This window comes from Protomyctophum parallelum, assembly GCF_964188405.1.
Source record: "Protomyctophum parallelum genome assembly, chromosome: 6".
In the NCBI taxonomy this organism is placed as follows: Eukaryota; Metazoa; Chordata; class Actinopteri; order Myctophiformes; family Myctophidae; genus Protomyctophum; species Protomyctophum parallelum.
This window is the reverse complement of record NC_139701.1, coordinates 3,712,946-3,736,008: the sequence shown is the minus strand read 5'-3', so window position 1 is coordinate 3,736,008 and position 23,063 is coordinate 3,712,946. Positions and strand designations below refer to the sequence as shown.

Sequence of the window (23,063 nt, the reverse complement as noted above, 5' to 3'; positions counted from 1 at the left end):
TGTCCTACTGTATGTCTAACTACTGTATGTCTAACTACTGTATGTCCTACTGTATGTCTAACTACTGTATGTCTAACTACTGTATGTCTAACTACTGTATGTCCTACTGTATGTCTAACTACTGTATGTCTAACTACTGTATGTCTAACTACTGTATGTCTAACTACTGTATGTCCTACTGTATGTCTAACTACTGTATGTCTAACTACTGTATGTCTAACTACTGTATGTCCTACTGTATGTCTAACTACTGTATGTCTAACTACTGTATGTCTAACTACTGTATGTCTAACTACTGTATGTCCTACTGTATGTCTAACTACTGTATGTCCTACTGTATGTCTAACTACTGTATGTCTAACTACTGTATGTCCTACTGTATGTCTAACTACTGTATGTCCTACTGTATGTCTAACTACTGTATGTCTAACTACTGTATGTCTAACTACTGTATGTCCTCTGTCTGTCCAGCCTCTGTCCTCCATGCCAGAGAGTGCTGGACAGACGCCCAGGAGACAGAGACCAGACTACCTTGGCGACTTCACCACCGGGAGTAGTGCCGACAACTCCTGCAGCTCGTCCGAAGAACGGGAGGAAGAGGAGGAGGAGGAAGAGGAGGAGGAGGAGGCGGAGGAGAGAGGAAGAGAGGGAGGAGGGATGGGTGGTGGTGGAGGAGGAGGAGCAGAGAAGAGGGAGAAGAGAGTTTCATACGACCTGGGTGAGGACAAGGAGAAGAGCTCGGCCGAGCGCTCAGGTACAGAGACACCACCTGCGCCGCGAGCGCCGTTGAGTTCGCGACTATACAACTATGACGAGAAATGAGGAAAACTAAATAAGAACAAAGATACCGCATGGCGCATGATGACTAAAACTAATACTAAGGATATTACTAAAGACAATTTTGCTAACAAATAAAAACTAGACTATTAGGGAGGGACTATAGTGGAGAAGAGATCCAGTAGAACTAAGACAAGATATGTTATAGGGAAGGTCAAAGAGTGACCTGCAGAGTGGCTGATGATGGTCAGCTTCACACACAGTATGGAGATCCATGTGTTGTACCAACATGGTTCATGTGCAAGTCTGAGTCGCATCGCAGCGACCACAGCGGTCGGACTGACAACCATATAGGGAGATCGAAGGGTCGCAATATTTATTAATGACATAGTTCAATGTTGAAATGAGTGGTATTCCCTCTTAAAATGGCATGCACAACTCTTTTTTTTTTTAAATATATACCATAGTTTTAATTCAATTTATATCGGCACCTGCCTACTGGCACATGTACACACACGTGCACATACATATGGTGCGATGCTGTGGGTTAGGCTAAATTACAGATGTTGTCCATGCATATTTGTTTTTGTAGTTTTTGTAGTTAACAAGATAAAACAGTCTGATTGATGATGTTGATGATGATGATGATGATGATGATAGACTAACATGGTGGCATGGTGTGGTCTCATGTTGCAGAGGAGTGTAATCAGGGGTGGTGTGTGGGGGAGGGGGGTGAATGGGGGGGGGGGGGTGTATGGGGAGGGGGTCCTCATGATTCAGAGGGCTTAGATCTAAACAGGGGCTCTGGATCTGGAACATGCCAGGCTGAAATAATTGCATCGGGGAAGCTCGCCAATGGCAAAAGACCCCCTTTTCTTGAATGAATGCCATCATCCAGTTCCTTATCTCAAAAACACTGGTGATGTTGGAGTGTTTTAAAGGCGCTGTGGTGTACATTACAATGATCAGCGTTCCGTACTGTACCTCACGAAGACGGACGACCACCGGCATTAAGATTGAGCTCAACAGTCGCTCAATTACAGCTATACTGTAACTGGCTAATCTTCAACCGTCTTAAGGCCCGGCCCCTGATATACGCAGCGAGCTGGCAGACGGCGCGCGTCGTCAAAGCACACCCATTGTTCACCACAGTTACAGCCATATATTATAGTCCAAAGAATGAGATGAGATTCTCACAGAGAGAGAGAGAGAAAAGAGCCTCCTCATTTCAACTGAATGAACGTCAAATTATCTTTCCTCTCATACCGAGCAAAGAAACCTGCAGCTCAGCTGCAGTGCTCACAAGAATCACAACAACATCCATTCATCTCTCTTCAGATAGAGGGGGAGGGTGGGGGGGGCACCATTGTACCATCCTACCGCCAGTGGTTTAACATTTCCTTACCTAAAAACTGTACTTAACCCATTCTGACCTGAGATCAGATTCACACGAGGTTTCCGCTGGACACACACTGGTCTGATGAACCCATTCTGACCTGAGATCAGATTCTAAAATGTCAGTCGTTCTTCGATTTTTCTAAAAATAGCAGACCTACAAGCTCGTATCGCGCCACTCGGTGGCGCGATATGAGCTTGTAGATCTGCTATTTTTCAATAGCTAAAGCATAACATGATGCTGACACCAAAATGGGTGGCCCGGTCAGAATGGGTTAAATACTACTTGAGTACATGTACTTAGTTACTTTCCACCACTGCATCTTGCGTCAAAAAGTGGAAAGAATGAAATCTCTGGTTAGAACAACACAGAGACGCTACTCTGAGGACTTTTACATTTTTTTAATCACAAAGTGTGTGACAAAGAGATCAAGCTGTGGTTAGGAAGGAATTTTGAAGAGGGTTTACGTGTGGTGCGTGTGTGTGTGTTTAGTGTTATGCTTGGACCTCATCTATATACTGAGCTACCAGAGGGTTCTGGAAGGAAACCCTATAATGCGCTCCATTTGGCAACACGCGACTCTTGGAAGGTTTGATGCCAGGCCAGCCACACACACACACACGCGCACGCACACACACACACACACACACACACGCAAGCTCATATCGCGCCACCGAGTGGCGCGATACGAGCTTGTAGGTCTGCTATTTTTTGAAAAATCGAAGAACGACTGGCATTTTTAGAATCTGATCTCAGGTCAGAATGGGTTCATCAGACCAGTGTGTGTCCAGTGGAAAACCTCGTATGAATCTGATCTCAGGTCAGAATGCAGGGTTAATCCGTCCAAAAGCGGACAGCCATGACCGACTACTGAAACGCATATTGCCAGTCATTAAGCACACATTAAGCACACACTAGGTCACTAGCACGCTGTTCTAGCCACACTTATTTTCCAAAGCTGCCTGCAGACTAATGGAGGGGTGGGGGGGGGGGGGGGGGGGGCAGGAAAAGGGAGATTGACATTGAGATAGTGTGGGGAAATAAATAGAGAGGGAGACGGAGGTGAGACAGATGGGCATGTGCAGGAATACAAAGACGGAGTAAAGATCTCTCTCTCTCTCTCTCTCTCTCCTTCCCACACAGGTCGTGTGCACTGGAAACCTCCAATCAAGTCTCCCAGAGCCTGCCCCGCCCCCTCCCCCCCCTCGGCGTCGTCGCCCACTCTCTCCTCCGGACCAATCAGACGCTCCATCTCCTGCCCGCGCTCCATCGCGTCCCTCACGTCGCCCGGCGAGGCATCCAGGGCGTCGTCCGCCAGGCCCCCCCTCCCCCTTCCCCTGGCCACGCCCCTCGTCAGGCCCAGCTCCGCCACGCTGCGCTCCCATTCGCTGAGCCGCAGCGGCTCCGCCCAGCGCGTACCACACAGCAACAGCCTGGGGACCATTCACTCTAACATGGTGAGCACACGCTGTACTGTATTATACTGTATATAATTATACACATACTGTACTATGAACCATTCACTCTAACATGGTGAGCACACGCTGTACTGTATTATACTGTATATAATTATACACATACTGTACTATGAACCATTCACTCTAACATGGTGAGCACACGCTGTACTGTATTATACTGTATATAATTATACACATACTGTACTATGAACCATTCACTCTAACATGGTGAGCACACGCTGTACTGTATTATACTGTCTATAATTATACACATACTGTACTATGAACCATTCACTCTAACATGGTGAGCACACGCTGTACTGTATTATACTGTCTATAATTATACACATACTGTACTATGAACCATTCACTCTAACATGGTGAGCACACGCTGTACTGTATTATACTGTATATAATTATACACATACTGTACTATGAACCATTCACTCTAACATGGTGAGCACACGCTGTACTGTATAATACTGTATATAATTATACACATACTGTACTATGAACCATTCACTCTAACATGGTGAGCACACGCTGTACTGTATTATACTGTCTATAATTATACACATACTGTACTATGAACCATTCACTCTAACATGGTGAGCACACGCTGTACTGTATAATACTGTATATAATTATACACATACTGTACTATGAACCATTCACTCTAACATGGTGAGCACACGCTGTACTGTATAATACTGTCTATAATTATACACATACTGTACTATGAACCATTCACTCTAACATGGTGAGCACACGCTGTACTGTATTATACTGTCTATAATTATACACATACTGTACTATGAACCATTCACTCTAACATGGTGAGCACACGCTGTACTGTATAATACTGTATATAATTATACACATACTGTACTATGAACCATTCACTCTAACATGGTGAGCACACGCTGTACTGTATAATACTGTCTATAATTATACACATACTGTACTATGAACCATTCACTCTAACATGGTGAGCACACGCTGTACTGTATAATACTGTATATAATTATACACATACTGTACTATGAACCATTCACTCTAACATGGTGAGCACACGCTGTACTGTATTATACTGTATATAATTATACACATACTGTACTATGAACCATTCACTCTAACATGGTGAGCACACGCTGTACTGTATAATACTGTCTATAATTATACACATACTGTACTATGAACCATTCACTCTAACATGGTGAGCACACGCTGTACTGTATTATACTGTCTATAATTATACACATACTGTACTATGAACCATTCACTCTAACATGGTGAGCACACGCTGTACTGTATTATACTGTCTATAATTATACACATACTGTACTATGAACCATTCACTCTAACATGGTGAGCACACGCTGTACTGTATAATACTGTATATAATTATACACATACTGTACTATGAACCATTCACTCTAACATGGTGAGCACACGCTGTACTGTATTATACTGTATATAATTATACACATACTGTACTATGAACCATTCACTCTAACATGGTGAGCACACGCTGTACTGTATTATACTGTCTATAATTATACACATACTGTACTATGAACCATTCACTCTAACATGGTGAGCACACGCTGTACTGTATTATACTGTCTATAATTATACACATACTGTACTATGAACCATTCACTCTAACATGGTGAGCACACGCTGTACTGTATTATACTGTATATAATTATACACATACTGTACTATGAACCATTCACTCTAACATGGTGAGCACACGCTGTACTGTATAATACTGTCTATAATTATACACATACTGTACTATGAACCATTCACTCTAACATGGTGAGCACACGCTGTACTGTATAATACTGTCTATAATTATACACATACTGTACTATGAACCATTCACTCTAACATGGTGAGCACACGCTGTACTGTATAATACTGTCTATAATTATACACATACTGTACTATGAACCATTCACTCTAACATGGTGAGCACACGCTGTACTGTATAATACTGTATATAATTATACACATACTGTACTATGAACCATTCACTCTAACATGGTGAGCACACGCTGTACTGTATAATACTGTATATAATTATACACATACTGTACTATGAACCATTCACTCTAACATGGTGAGCACACGCTGTACTGTATAATACTGTATATAATTATACACATACTGTACTATGAACCATTCACTCTAACATGGTGAGCACACGCTGTACTGTATTATACTGTCTATAATTATACACATACTGTACTATGAACCATTCACTCTAACATGGTGAGCACACGCTGTACTGTATTATACTGTATATAATTATACACATACTGTACTATGAACCATTCACTCTAACATGGTGAGCACACGCTGTACTGTATAATACTGTATATAATTATACACATACTGTACTATGAACCATTCACTCTAACATGGTGAGCACACGCTGTACTGTATTATACTGTATATAATTATACACATACTGTACTATGAACCATTCACTCTAACATGGTGAGCACACGCTGTACTGTATTATACTGTATATAATTATACACATACTGTACTATGAACCATTCACTCTAACATGGTGAGCACACGCTGTACTGTATAATACTGTATATAATTATACACATACTGTACTATGAACCATTCACTCTAACATGGTGAGCACACGCTGTACTGTATTATACTGTCTATAATTATACACATACTGTACTATGAACCATTCACTCTAACATGGTGAGCACACGCTGTACTGTATTATACTGTCTATAATTATACACATACTGTACTATGAACCATTCACTCTAACATGGTGAGCACACGCTGTACTGTATTATACTGTCTATAATTATACACATACTGTACTATGAACCATTCACTCTAACATGGTGAGCACACGCTGTACTGTATTATACTGTATATAATTATACACATACTGTACTATGAACCATTCACTCTAACATGGTGAGCACACGCTGTACTGTATTATACTGTATATAATTATACACATACTGTACTATGAACCATTCACTCTAACATGGTGAGCACACGCTGTACTGTATATACTGTATATAATTATACACATACTGTACTATGAACCATTCACTCTAACATGGTGAGCACACGCTGTACTGTATTATACTGTCTATAATTATACACATACTGTACTATGAACCATTCACTCTAACATGGTGAGCACACGCTGTACTGTATAATACTGTATATAATTATACACATACTGTACTATGAACCATTCACTCTAACATGGTGAGCACACGCTGTACTGTATAATACTGTATATAATTATACACATACTGTACTATGAACCATTCACTCTAACATGGTGAGCACATGCTGTGTATATAATTGTATATACACATCCATTCACTCGAACATGTACACTGTTGTGCACAAACCTCCATAAATAAATATTCAAAATAGCAGATCTAAAAGAGATGTAGATCGATAGATATTTTCCAATAGCTAATGTATTTAGCGGTAGGTTTAAAATGGTCAAACTGATTTTAATGCCGTATTAAGACCCCCTGGGACCCCAAAAACAAGCCTTGAAAAACAAGACAGGGTTTAACTGAAACAAGTATAAAAGGTAGGTGGCTAACGCACATCCAGTTCTTGTCTGGTGCTGGACTAAGGTAAGTACAGTGAAGAGAGGAGAGTCCGCACACAGATTTGCTCCAAGGTGTTTGCTTTTTATTCAAAACACCATAATTAATACACAACGTTTCGGCCATTATCACCTGATGAAGGCCGTTCACAGCCGAAACGTTGTGTATTAATTATGGTGTTTTGAATAAAAAGCACCTTGGAGCAAATCTGTGTGCGGACTCTCCTCTCTTCACTTTAACTGAAACAAGGCATGGGGTCCAATAGCGGTGCTGCTTCATGTGAATCGGACATCTTGTGGCCAGTATTATTTTCAACAATAAAACATGGAACAGCGTCCTTGGCTATACCTTCCTCGCGTACAGTACGCACAACAGGGACGCACGCAGTCACGCACACACAGACACCACGTGGTCCCTTTGGAGCCACGGCGTAACAAACCAAACAATTATTCACAAATACTAATAGTACTTCATAGAATATATAACGCCTGGTCTGAGACTCTCACATATTATGCACGCTGGTACCTACTGTACGACATTCAAGACAGTGGATTGGTTCCCCTCTCTGGGATGTACGTATGTGTCATGTGGGCATTGGAAAGCCTCTAAGCAGGTCCTTAACACACTGAGACCTGAGATCAGATTCATACGAGGTTTCCGCCGGACACACACTGGTCTGACGAACCCATTCTGACCTGAGATCAGATTCATACGAGGTTTCCACTGGGACACACACTGGTCTGACGAACCCATTCTGACCTGAGATCAGATTCTAAAAAATGTCAGTCGTTCTTCGATTTTTTTCAAAAATAGCAGACCTACAAGCTCATATCGCGCCACTCGGTGGCGCGATATGAGCTTGTAGATCTGCTATTTTTAAATAGCTAAAGCATAACATGATGCTAACACCAAAATGGGTGCCCGTTCAGAATGGGTTAACACACTGAGACCTGCATGAGACCCATTCTACTCAATGTGTTCTCAATCCTAGCCATTTTCTGAAAAACCTACGTTGCTACCGTACATCCTATGTTGTATATCAGTGGTGCTCAAACCTTTTCATGTCAACGACCCACAAAAATTACAAAATTATTATTTGGCCGCCGTTCCGCATCTCAAAATATCTAGTTTCAGAGACCTCCAGAATCAACAAATTGCTTTATAAGAATATATATATATATATATATTCAAATATTTGCAGAAATGTTTTTCTAAAACAGTGCAAGCCTGAATATCTACAGTAAATATCTATTTTTGAATATAGCAGATGGTATATAAAATTAGCTTAAAAACTAAAACAACACGGGCGCTCTCCCGGATGGAAGGGGTTAAGGACTCTATAGGTCTACTGCAGTCCTCTACAATGGTCCTTTATTAGGCTGCCATCTGTTGCTTTCCGCCTGCCTCCTCCGCTCCCCTTCATCCACTGGAGGACGAGGATGAAGGATGCTCTGGGCTGAGTGGAATGTGATGGAACGGCATACAGTTACTGTCTCACGACACGCGCTGAATGGAACTGACTGGGATATTGTGTACTCACAAAGGCGGGCCGTACAGTATATGTGTCCAAGAATGTGCCTGTGTGTTTATCGCACGCAAGCACGCAACGCAACGCAACGCAACGCACGCATGCAACGCACACACACACACACACACACACACACACACACACACACACACACACACACACACACACACACACACACACACACACACACACACACACACACACACACACACACACACACACACACACACACACACAAGAATAAATAACCCATTAAGACAGTCTGAGTCACACTAAATCACACTTTCCAAGATAAAAACTAAACAAATCGCATTAACAGTTAATCGTTAATGTTCAACAATATTGTATACAAGCTCAACGCAGCCCAACGCAAACATCTAAAATGACAGAGATGCTTTCAAAATATGACATAAATTATACAGTAAAGTCTTATCCGCGCAGGAGCCAATTATTCTGATTCTAAATGAATCCTCATACATGGTTTAATTCACAGCACCCTGCCTGTGACACGCGCCTGCTCTCGTTTTGCACATGCTGTACATGAAACAGAGCGGGGGAATTATAAAAACCGCATGCTGTCCGACCATCAGGCGCTTCATATCTGATGCCATACCGTTTCATCATCAATGATTCACAGCCCTTTTCATTCCAAGGTCCCCCGTTGTTAATTTAGTGTATATGCTACAGTTACAGATACAGACCCATACGAGTCCAATTGGTTCCTATAACTATGTCAATCGTTGGGGACCCCCTGGAACCCCTCCCTGAGTGTCCACAGACCCCTGGGGGTCCGCAGACCCCACGTTGAGAAGTGATGCCATACATCCTGAGTCAGCAACCTTTTTGAAATGCATGCAGCGCTGTGTTTTTATTGTCTTCTAGAGATCACCGTTTCCCAAACAGTGGGTCCATTTGACCCATTCGTGGGCCGCGGACACGTTTTTATGGTTCTCTTCATTTTTGGTTTCCTACATTTTCTTTTGATTTATTATAATTTCAAAACATTCGAAAACAAATGTTTATGGAGAAGCAAAAATATCCGATCTACAAGCTTGCAACGTTGTGAGCTTGTAGATCTGCTGCTTTCACTGGTTTGGGTCCCGGGAGTATGTCAAATTTGTCAAAGTTTGCCATATATCATCAAAACTAAAGATTTCCAGCAGATGTTGATTGTCCATAAATCTGCCTTTCTTTGACATCAGGACATTGTAATGATCATTAGACCCAGAGCAATACCTCACCTCTCTCCCACTTCCTTCCTAGTGAGAGAGAGCTCAGCGTTTGAATCAATGTAGAATTATGTCCAGGATCTAATTTACATACATCTGTGAGGGGACTTAATTTAATTGACTAAACATTGAAACAATATATTGTATTTTAGACCAAAACTCCTCTCTTTCACACACACTTTTGCCAGTGTGCCAGTGTGGTGCCTCGCCTAAGGTTAACTTTACAAGAAATCTCTAAGAAGAGAATACCAGCACTCACGGACATGTCCTTTAAGGCAGGGGTTCCCAACCTTTTTTGGACCAGGTACCCCTTTTGCGGTAGATATTTTTCCAGGTACCCCCTCATCCTCGCAACACAGATAACAATATATTTACAACCACAAGCAGTGTTTCCTGCAGGAAAAAGCTTTGGCATGGTGCTGGGCGCAGGCCGCAGGGGGGCCTTCTTGCGTCGAACATTTTGATTAATTAATTAATTTGATTCAATAATTAATTAATAAGATTAATAAATTAAGATTGATTTGTATTATTGCTCTTGTATTGCTATTGGAGACACTGGGGGGACACTGGGCAGGCACTGGGGAGGCACTGGGGAGACACTCGGGAGGCACTCAGGGAGGCACTCGGGGGGGACACTGGGGAGGCACTCAGGGGGACACTGGGGAGGCACTGAGTGGACACTGGGGAGGCACTGGGAAGGCACTGAGGGGACACTGGGGAGGCACTGGGAAGGCACTGAGGGGACACTGGGGAGGCACTGGGAAGGCACTGGGGAGGCACTGGGGAGACACTGGGGAGACACTGGGGAGCATGGGGAGGCACTCAGGGGGACACTGGGTAGGCACTGGGGAGGCACTCGGCTGGTCACTGGGGAGGCACTCAGGGGGACACTGGGGAGGCACTGGGAAGGCACTGGGGAGACACTGGGGAGACACTGGGGAGGCACTGGGGAGACACTGGGGAGACACTGGGGAGCATGGGGAGGCACTCAGGGGGACACTGGGGAGCATGGGGAGGCACTCAGGGGGACACTGGGGAGGCACTGAGGGGACACTGGGGAGACACTGGGGAGGCACTGGGGAGACACTGGGGAGGCACTGGGGAGACACTGGGGAGGCACTGGGGAGGCACTGGGGAGACACTGGGGAGACACTGGGGAGGCACTCAGGGGGACACTGGGGAGGCACTGGGGGGACACTGGGGAGGCACTCAGGGGGACACTGGGGAGGCACTCAGGGGGACACTGGGGAAGCACTGAGGGGACACTGCAGGAGGCACTGGGAAGGCACTGGGGAGGCACTGGGGAGAAACTGCAGCCACTGGGGAGACATTGGGGAGCCACTGGGCAGACACTGGGGAGGCACTGGGCAGACACTGCAGGGAAGACACTGGGGTGGCACTTGGGGAGGCACTGGGGAGGTACTGGACATTTCATATCACACACACACCATGATTCACAAGCCCCCTCAAAAAAAAGGGGGCTTGGGTACCCCCTGGCTATGCGTCGCGTACCCCTAGGGGTCCGCGGACCCCAGGTTGGGAACCGCTGCTTTAAGGCACTTTATAATACTTTGTAGCTACTTTTGCACATTATATTCTCTATTACCTTCAATGTTATAAGTCCTGAACACCCCCCCCCCTCCTCATCAAGGACTCGGCTATTTGTCCCCATTTTGCTTTCATTATCCGTATCTTCAGAATTATTATTAACCCATTCTGAACGGGCACCCATTTTGGTGTCAGCATCATGTTATGCTTTAGCTATTGAAAAATAGCAGATCTACAAGCTCATATCGCGCCACCGAGTGGCGCGATACGAGCTTGTAGGTCTGCTATTTTTGAAAAATCGAAGAACGACTGACATTTTTAGAATCTGATCTCAGGTCAGAATGGGTTCATCAGACCAGTGTGTTGTCCAGTGGAAACCTGGTATGAATCTGATCTCGGGTCAGAATGGGTTAAAGGACTCAGAGACTGGCATGAAATGCTCTATTGGCTTTCATAGTTACTCATATATACTGTAAATATTGTGATTCTTTATTTATTATGATTGCACTTTTGGGTTTTGGCTGAATGTTGTTTGTGTCGACACGGACAAGAGAAGGTGTCGTACCTATACTGTATGGACAATATAAAAGTGACACTTCCTGTTGTTTACAGCATGCAATGCTGACGAAGTCTCCAAGCTGAAACGCGTAGGTTGTGCTGTCTGCTCTGCAGCATACTATAACAACCAGAAAATAATAAAGTGCCCTAACGGACATGTCCGTGAGTATCCTGGTATATTCTCTTCTTAGAGATTTCTTGTAAAGTTAACTTTCCCCCGAACGCGCACCCGGTGAGAATGTACAGAGACATTGAGACAAATTGGAGTCGTGCGGGCTTCCTTGCTTCAACCATGCCTAGAAGGTTGCCTACTGCTGCCATACATGATGGTGTGAGGTGCATTTTTTTCTTCTTATGGTTAGTTTTATTGTTTTGGTATATTCTAAAAATCAACATTTTGTGTGGTAATGCATGTGTGCTTTCTGCTGCACAGTGTGTGCGTGTGTGTGTGTGTGTGTGTGTGTGCATGAGCGTGATGCGAAGAAGATATATTTATTTTCATTCGCAGTCGGTGCATTTGATTTATAGGTGGCACACACATATATTTGGCTTATTTAATAGCACATGCATACTCACACACACACACACACACACACACACACACACACACACACACACACAGTACAGCTGAAGGGGTTGTGGGCAGCAAGGCGACATGCACCACTGAGGGATTCTTGTGTGTTGGATTTCCACTGGGGCGGGAATCATATTCATGGTGCTGTAAGGTACTTTGATTAAAGGCCCACCAAATCGCTCATGTTATACACGCGCACACATGCACGCACACATGCGCGCACACATGCGCACACACACACACACACACACTCACTCACGTCTGCTGCTGTAGGCCATGCGCTGGCAGTGTGCAACGCTGTGATCTGCATCTCCAGGGACAGAAGGCCATCCATTGCGGTGGCGAAAGCCAACGTGGAAACACATAAGAGCCCAGGCGTGCGTTTCGCAAGCATTCATCTTCATTTTTCTTTGTTCTTCTATCACTGAGAGAGAAAGAGAGGGCGGGGGGGGGGGGGGTGATGGGGGCAGGTGAGCATGGATGCAGACACACTTATCAAAATATATATGTCTGTCCATCTGTGTTCCCTCTATACATGTGTAAATGCATACATACAGTATCCGTCTATACTGCTGTGCTTTCCATTATGCTGAAGGGAATATCACTTCCAGTACTACAGTAGCTTGGGCTCAAACTGGGCTGACCTTTTTTTCATAGACTCGACACATAGACCAAACGTTTACACGGCAAATCCCTCAGGATGAATTTAACTATACTTTGAAAATGTAAACCTTGATTACCTTTATAAATCTTAAACGCTTGAATTTATGATAATGTTGTACCAGTAACCAGTGTATTCGTGTATAATGCTGACCGTGTAAAAATGTAACCGTAAATTCCCTTACTTTTGTTTTACACGAGTATAATAGTATAATATTCTCTAATATTGACGACAGGCTATGTATCGTTGAAAGGGTATGGCATTTTGAATTGGTGGATTGTCGTCGAATGCACTTCTTCTCGACAGAGTTTCACTTTAAGCAGGTTGTTAATAAAAGTAGTCTCAATCTGCGTTATAATAATACCGTCTCAGTTTCCGTTTCCACGCTGGACTACACTACAGCGTCTTTGCTGAAACCTGCCTCCAGTAATCAAGGTTATTGCCTCAACAGGAACAAGGAAGCAATTTCTTTAGACAAAAGCAATACCACAGAGTATATTATATTGACAGTAATGTAGCCATGATATTGCAGAGGATGTCAGTCTGCCTGGCATCGGTTGGAAGTTTTGAAACAGATTGAGATTGGACGAGGAGGCCCAGAAAGAAACCATGGAAAACGCAATGATGTTTTAACCCACTATATATAAGACCGGGAAAGGATTCGTGTAATTTTAGATTTGAGTGTTGGCTGTTCAAAAATTGCAGATATACAAGCCCACAGCATGTCACGTTGTGCCGCACTATATATGAGCTTGAAGATCTGCTATTGTGAAAAATCGTGAAAATGTGTGCAAATCTTTGAATATCATACATTTTTAAAGCGAATGTTTTTCTTCTGGGGGTCCCTCCCTGGAACAAAATATTTTGAGATGGGGGTTATTTACATATAATGTTGGGGGTCCTTGACATGAAAATGTTTAAAGGTTTTATGACATTCATTTTCATTTATTTTTCTTTTTCTTTTAGGTTTTATGACCTCAATTACACCCAAAAAACCTGAACTTTGAACATTCAGTGGATTTTCTGTGGTCTTAAGTTTTCTTTGGGGTTTTCTTTGGCCTTTTGAGCTACAATGAAAACAGGCAACACAGTGAAACAGTGACATCTGCTGGCAAATCCCATTGACATATATGGGATTTGCAGTAAGTGATGTCACTTACTGCCGGCAAATCAGAGCACCTGTTTGAGCCAGAAAACCCCAGATCACAGAAAATCTACTGCATGTTAAAAGTTCATGTTTTTTGGGTGCAATTGAGATTAGAAAACCTAAAAAAAACAAGAACAATTCCAAAACCTTTTTTTTTATGTCACAATCACTTTAAGAACCACTGACTTAGTAATCTCTCAGCAGAGGGTGCTGTTTTTCCTTTTTTTTTGTTGCAGATGGGTTCCCAGATAGATTTTTTTTTTTTTCTTTCAGAAAACAGTTTTTGACATTTTGACTACAGACTGAATCAGTTTTTGACTGATTCAGTCTGTAGTCCCTTCACTGCCTTCGGATGCAGCGGGGACTTTTATTTTGAAGACCCCAAAATGAACCGGAAGCAAAATCGGCTAAAGCTAAAATGTGGCTAGCGTTTTTACAAGTAATCCGAAGTGTTAACATTGTTAACCAACCGCGAGGTGGCGACGATTTAGCCGCCGAATGAGCCGCTAATATATATCGATGTTCTGATCAAAGTCAAACACCTCAATCTGAGGAAAGGATTCAGAGAGAAAAAGCGTCTTCAGATCGTATCGTAATGACAGTGAACAACGGGGCATTTCATTCACGGACCACAGGTGAGCCCAGCGTTACCTACAGCGACGGGGACGCTGCAACGGTGGATATCAATCAGCGAGACCATTGGGAAAAAACACAATTAAGACATAGGACGTCTGAGAACGTCATAAGGATCACGAAATATTAGTACCTTTGACGTGTGAGGACGTCCTAGCGACGTCCCAGCGACGCGGGGCGAGATAAGAATATTCAGAATTTTTCCTTCTTTTTTTTTTGGCATTTCGCTTTTCGCTTGCCGTATGCTAACGCTCAGTGCAACTATTAGCTTGTCATTGACTCCCATGTTAGCGCGGCGGAAAGAATGACTCGTATCTCCTAATCCAGGGCGCTCTCCGTGGTGATGAACGGATCGATATGCTGGCGCTTCATTTCTGCTCCTCATCCGTCTCTCCCGCAAAATATGAACTCTTTTTGGAGCGTAAAAAAATATATTAAGATGATCGGGGATCTGAAGTCTCTTTGTAAAGTCAACTTTTTTAGGAAAGTGTTTCCTGTTTCATGGCTTTCAAAGTAAAAGCGATCAGACAACTCTGGCAACCAGAGCCTCTATTTTGAAGGCACTTCCGGCACTAAATGTGTTTTAATGGGCCACGTGTGTGTGTGTGTGTGTGTGTGTGTAGGCTGATCCGGTACTGACCCTAAGGACTAAGGAACAGGAGTCAGAGCTGGTGCGTCAGAGCCTGGCCGCTCTCTCTGCCATGAGGATACGCTTCCCCGGGAAGACCGAGGAGGAGGCCGAAGCTGTACTGGATGAGGTGGGGGCGCTGTGTGTGTGTGTGTGTGTGTGTGTGTGTGTGTGTGTGTGTGTGTGTGTGTGTGTGTGGTGCGTGTGTGTGTGTGTGTGTGTGTGTGTGCGTGTGTGTGTGTGCGTGTGTGTGTGTGTGTTGATTTGGAAAGCAATTTTTGATTTAGTTTTAGTCATATTTTTGTCATCTGAAATGTTTTAGTTTAAGTCTAGTTTTAGTCCGACTAAATATCACAATGATCTTTGTCGACTAAATCTGCAGTTGATTTTGTCGAAAAACCAAAAAAACATTCTGCCGTGCCTTGATGGCGTCGTGATTTATTTGATTGAAAACAGGTAGTCAATGAAACATATACACTATGCAGTGTATGAGTGTGTGTGTGGGATAAGGGATAACGTGCAAAAGAGGGGGAGGGTAATTTATACCTGCGGTTTGCCTCGACAGACTGTATTATAGGTTGATGCCTGCTCGGAGTTGATTGGTCTGCTTATGAAACCAAGGCCACAACGTTAACAACGTTAGACTTACCAACGTTTATCCCATTCTGACCTGAGATCAGATTCATACGAGGTTTCCGACTGGACACACACTGGTCTGATGAACCCATTCTGACCTGAGATCAGATTCTAAAAATGTCAGTCGTTCTTCGATTTTTGAAAAATAGCAGACCTACAAGCTCGTATCGCGCCACTCGGTGGCGCGATATGAGCTTGTAGATCTGCTATTTTTAAATAGCTAAAGCATAACATGATGCTGACACCAAAATGGGTGCCCGGTCAGAATGGGTTATTAGAATTCCGGCACTGTACTCTTTGAACATAAATTTGCCGTTGGCACTAACACTATATCTTCCTAATCTACCTCAGTAAGCGTAGTGATGACCTTGAGACTAGCCATGTCTTTTGCACAGGCATCACATTAAAAATGTCCTCAAAACGTAAAAGGTTCATGTTGCAAACGGAGTTGAGGTGGGTATCTGAACATAATGTTCACTCCAGCCAATCAGAATTGGGTATTCTGGTGGTCATGGTAGGCCATGCGCACATTTTCTATGCAAGAAAAACAAAGAAAAACACAAGGCCGAACTGAAGGAAGAAAACAAATAACAGTACAGTTACAGTAACCCTACGTCATGCTCTGCACAGAGAATAGCAGAGCTACTGTACAAGTTCACGCTCTGCGACACATAAGGGAGTTTGAAGGTTGACTATTTTCGGCGCGCGACACCGTCATGCGACAAAGCACCAATCAGGCTTTGTCCTGTAGCTATGTGCAAAATGTCAGGATCAGGAGCGTGAGGTGTTCCTCGGTCCTATCCCCATCCCCCAGACGTCCCCTCGCTCGGCAGCCAGGTGCGCTCACTCTGCAGCCTACGTAACTAACAGTGACCTCCTGGCATCTCTTCACAATAGCCCCGTCCAGCCAGGCCGCTGCTCCTATTGTCTTTCAAACGACCCCGCTGACGACCCCGCTCTGTCCACCGCTATTCCCCGCCGCGCCATCGTATTAATCAATGCCTCCTTTATCCGTAGCTGGAGTTTCCTTTCTCGTGTGCCGTGTGTGCATGTGTCGCGCACATAAGGCACGTGCACACCACACGTGCACACCCATGCTGGGGTCGTGAGAGACAATTACCGCCACACCTGTAGTGTTTATACAAACCCTAATGAGGGCATGGTGGAAACACAGACATGCACCTGCACCTGTAAAGCTTCTAATTTGCGCCGGGAGATGAGACTTGCGTCGCCAGACACGGAGACCATATCTCTCACATTTTGCTGCCATTTAAAGTTGAAGGCTAATTGGGTTAATGACGGGTTTGAGTAAGTGCATGTGTGCGCTTTCATTTTCACGTCGCATAATTCTCCAGGTAAGGGTCAGAAAGAACGGCAAAGCGTGCAGTTATAGTTTCCTGTCTGTCAGTCTGTGTGATGCTTTTAACGCTTACAGTAAACCATATACTGTACGTACAGTAGTTGACCGGTATCCTCCCCCAGGGCTCTATAATACATAGGTCTGCTCCTTTCTTTTATTTCTCAGAATAAAATCTCTTCAGAGTAGAGACGCTATAGGGTTCATGTGAATCTGAACCTGTGCACGAGTGGATGGGAGGAGCACAGGAGCATGGCCAACAGAATATGGTTCATGCGCACACACACACGCGCACACACACACACCCACACACACACACACACACACACACACGCACACACACACACACACACACACACAAGTTTGCTTTACGGCTTCCCATGGGGAAAACAGTGTTTGCGGGGTTTCTAGCTTGCGTGCTGAGAGTAAAGTGTGCACACCAGCGGGAAGTTGCAGCCTATATAAGTCAACAGAGGAACAGTGAGACAGCCTTTAGGCCATTCTGACCTGAGATCAGATTCATACGAGGTTTCCGACTGGACACACACTGGTCTGATGAACCCATTCTGACCTGAGATCAGATTCTAAAAATGTCAGTCGTTCTTCGATTTAAAAAAAATAGCAGACCTACAAGCTCGTATCGCGCCACTCGGTGGCGCGATATGAGCTTGTAGATCTGCTATTTTTCAATAGCTAAAGCATAACATGATGCCAACACCAAAATGGGTGCCCGGTCAGAATGGGTTAGGCATATCGTGGGAGCCAACACATGGAAAACCCCTCCACTGCCCACAGGACTTTCTTTATTATTTTTTTCTTCTTTTTTTCTCAAACCCTCGACACCTTGGGTTTCTGGTTCAAGAACAACAAAGCTCCACACAGTCCACTTCACCGCCAGACTTCCGCCCAGGTCTGCCTTATGCGTTCAAGTTCAAGCAAAGTACTATGAAAGAAAGTATACTGTATGTATGTCTGTCTGTCTGGCCTGGAGTCAGTGGAGTGAAAGGCTTTGAGAATGAGCTCCAGAAAATGAGCTCTTTTTCTCTCTTCTTTTTTTTTGGAGAAAATCCATTCAGTCTTAAAAAATACGGGAAGAAAGCCAACCACTTCAGGTCACATTATGCCCCGATATAACCTCCAGCCAAGCGGAGTGACAGGCAACTACAGTCTAGCACGAGGCAGACCGCCAAGGTCAGTGGAACGGCGCTCACCGCGGCGGGCGGGCGGGTCGGCGGCTCCTCAAGTGAGAAAGGCATATTATTCGCTTCCCCTCCGTTGTCTCTCCGGCGATGCGCATTGATTTCGTTTTTCTATTTTATCCATTACAATTCTTTTCTCTTCTTTCCTTTTTTCCACCGGCAGTGATCGGATGACGCAACATGGCGGGCATTGGCGGGCATTGGCAGCCGCCCTGACAGAATATAATGGTAGTAATGATACCCCCGCCGGCTGCGTCGGTCAGCCGCAGGAAACTGAGCAGCGGGATTAAATGGAGGGAAAAGGAAGCAAGAATATGGGAGAGAGAGAATGACAGAAGCGTGGAGGAACTGAAGCAGGGTGGGATGGCTGGGGATGCCAGTATTTTTTTTTTAATCTTTTGTTTGCAACAGTTCTTGAAGACGCTCTGAGGGAGGTTTGTAATCTATTACAAGTTTGTAGTTTTTGTAGTTTTTTCTTAGGCATACTACTGGTGGCTGGCCTGTGAAATCACGACAAAGTCCTATTTGGTCAATTTGCAGCTTTTGTTTGATTATTAATTTGTTCCCACTTTGGTTGTTCAACAGATCCTCGACAACTGGAAGTACCACAAACCAAAGGTGGCTTCCTATTGGCTGGTGAAGTTGGACTCTACCAAACAAAGGAAGGTGAGATGTCGTTAATAAATGCTTTTTTTATTGTTTTGAGGCAGCATTCCAACTAATGAGAGCCTTTCTTGAATACCAAATTGATAAAGAACAAACAGACAGACGCAGGCAAGATAAATAAATCCCCCAAAACAAACAGTGACAGAATGCAAATCATTATCGCGCACGCACGCACGCACGCACGCACGCACGCACGCACGCACGCACGCACGCACGCACGCACGCACACCAACAATGTATAAGAATGGATACAGTATTTACACATTATCAACACTGAATAATAATAGCAAATAATGTGTTAGCCGACAGTGAGTATCTGGATGAATATATATGTACATATCGTACATCATGATACAGTACATCAATTAGCCTTAATAACATCTGTCAAAGTACAGGAATGTACATCCTGCACATTTCTTTCTCACTATAGCTATTAATCCTGTAATTATCCTGAACCTCACGGCATTTATTAGCTTTTCTCTTTGTCTGTATAGTGTGTAATTGTAATATAATTGCTCTGTGCAGCACTTTATACTACTATACTATATCTATAGTCAAACAGGGAACACAAGGAACTGAGGGTTTAAGTAGACGCAGGGATCACAACACACAGGTGAACAGAACTAACAATCAACACTGGGATTGGCTGGGAGACCAACAGGACACAGGTGGAGAAAACTAGTAATCACAAGGAGGTGAGACAAGACAGGCAAACACAACTAGGCAGAACAGGAAACACTAGGGCATCACTACATAATAGAAGTACACAGTATACAGATTATAGTTCATGACAATATACAGTTTGTGACACCATGTGCAAGTGCATCCGTCCATTCAGAGTCAGTGGTCTATAGTCATAGTGTAGCCTGATGGCTACAGACACAAAGGACAGTCAGTGGTCTATAGTCATAGTGTAGCCTGATGGCTACAGACACAAAGGACAGTCAGTGGTCTATAGTCATAGTGTAGCCTGATGGCTACAGACACAAAGGACAGTCAGTGGTCTATAGTCATAGTGTAGCCTGATGGCTACAGACACAAAGGACAGTCAGTGGTCTATAGTCATAGTGTAGCCTGATGGCTACAGACACAAAGGACAGTCAGTGGTCTATAGTCATAGTGTAGCCTGATGGCTACAGACACAAAGGACAGTCAGTGGTCTATAGTCATAGTGTAGCCTGGTGGCTACAGACACAAAGGACAGTCAGTGGTCTATAGTCATAGTGTAGCCTGATGGCTACAGACACAAAGGACAGTCAGTGGTCTATAGTCATAGTGTAGCCTGATGGCTACAGACACAAAGGACAGTCAGTGGTCTATAGTCATATTGTAGCCTGATGGCTACAGACACAAAGGACAGTCAGTGGTCTATAGTCATATTGTAGCCTGGTGGCTACAGACACAAAGGACAGTCAGTGGTCTATAGTCATAGTGTAGCCTGATGGCTACAGACACAAAGGACAGTCAGTGGTCTATAGTCATAGTGTAGCCTGATGGCTACAGACACAAAGGACAGTCAGTGGTCTATAGTCATAGTGTAGCCTGATGGCTACAGACACAAAGGACAGTCAGTGGTCTATAGTCATATTGTAGCCTGATGGCTACAGACACAAAGGACAGTCAGTGGTCTATAGTCATATTGTAGCCTGGTGGCTACAGACACAAAGGACAGTCAGTGGTCTATAGTCATAGTGTAGCCTGATGGCTACAGACACAAAGGACAGTCAGTGGTCTATAGTCATAGTGTAGCCTGATGGCTACAGACACAAAGGACAGTCAGTGGTCTATAGTCATAGTGTAGCCTGATGGCTACAGACACAAAGGACAGTCAGTGGTCTATAGTCATAGTGTAGCCTGATGGCTACAGACACAAAGGACAGTCAGTGGTCTATAGTCATAGTGTAGCCTGATGGCTACAGACACAAAGGACAGTCAGTGGTCTGTAGTCATATTGTAGCCTGATGGCTACAGACACAAAGGACAGTCAGTGGTCTATAGTCATAGTGTAGCCTGATGGCTACAGACACAAAGGACAGTCAGTGGTCTATAGTCATATTGTAGCCTGATGGCTACAGACACAAAGGACAGTCAGTGGTCTATAGTCATAGTGTAGCCTGATGGCTACAGACACAAAGGACAGTCAGTGGTCTATAGTCATATTGTAGCCTGATGGCTACAGACACAAAGGACAGTCAGTGGTCTATAGTCATAGTGTAGCCTGATGGCTACAGACACAAAGGACAGTCAGTGGTCTATAGTCATAGTGTAGCCTGATGGCTACAGACACAAAGGACAGTCAGTGGTCTATAGTCATAGTGTAGCCTGATGGCTACAGACACAAAGGACAGTCAGTGGTCTATAGTCATAGTGTAGCCTGATGGCTACAGACACAAAGGACAGTCAGTGGTCTATAGTCATATTGTAGCCTGATGGCTACAGACACAAAGGACAGTCAGTGGTCTATAGTCATAGTGTAGCCTGATGGCTACAGACACAAAGGACAGTCAGTGGTCTATAGTCATATTGTAGCCTGGTGGCTACAGACACAAAGGACAGTCAGTGGTCTATAGTCATAGTGTAGCCTGGTGACTACTGACACAAAGGACAGTCAGTGGTCTATAGTCATAGTGTAGCCTGGTGACTACAGACACAAAGGACAGTCAGTGGTCTATAGTCATAGTGTAGCCTGATGGCTACAGACACAAAGGACAGTCAGTGGTCTATAGTCATAGTGTAGCCTGATGGCTACAGACACAAAGGACAGTCAGTGGTCTATAGTCATAGTGTAGCCTGATGGCTACAGACACAAAGGACAGTCAGTGGTCTATAGTCATATTGTAGCCTGATGGCTACAGACACAAAGGACAGTCAGTGGTCTATAGTCATATTGTAGCCTGATGGCTACTGACACAAAGGACAGTCAGTGGTCTATAGTCATAGTGTAGCCTGATGGCTACAGACACAAAGGACAGTCAGTGGTCTATAGTCATAGTGTAGCCTGATGGCTACAGACACAAAGGACAGTCAGTGGTCTATAGTCATATTGTAGCCTGATGGCTACAGACACAAAGGACAGTCAGTGGTCTATAGTCATAGTGTAGCCTGATGGCTACAGACACAAAGGACAGTCAGTGGTCTATAGTCATAGTGTAGCCTGATAGCTACAGACACAAAGGACAGTCAGTGGTCTATAGTCATAGTGTAGCCTGATGGCTACAGACACAAAGGACAGTCAGTGGTCTATAGTCATAGTGTAGCCTGGTGACTACAGACACAAAGGACAGTCAGTGGTCTATAGTCATAGTGTAGCCTGATGGCTACAGACACAAAGGACAGTCAGTGGTCTATAGTCATAGTGTAGCCTGGTGGCTACAGACACAAAGGACAGTCAGTGGTCTATAGTCATAGTGTAGCCTGGTGGCTACAGACACAAAGGACAGTCA

The 23,063-nt window shown here is 44.1% G+C and overlaps 1 protein-coding gene across 1 annotated transcript in view; it reads left to right on the top strand.

Moving 5' to 3' along the window:
- Positions 1-23,063, top strand: part of ttll7 (tubulin tyrosine ligase-like family, member 7) — a gene marked incomplete at its 3' end in the record, with an annotated part of 102,213 nt that overhangs the window by 60,120 nt on the left and 19,030 nt on the right. The window contains 4 exon segments of the mRNA XM_083768051.1: positions 472-754; positions 3,317-3,630; positions 15,758-15,892; positions 19,540-19,620. Of these exon segments, the coding sequence (XP_083624177.1) occupies positions 472-754; positions 3,317-3,630; positions 15,758-15,892; positions 19,540-19,620 (813 nt within the window).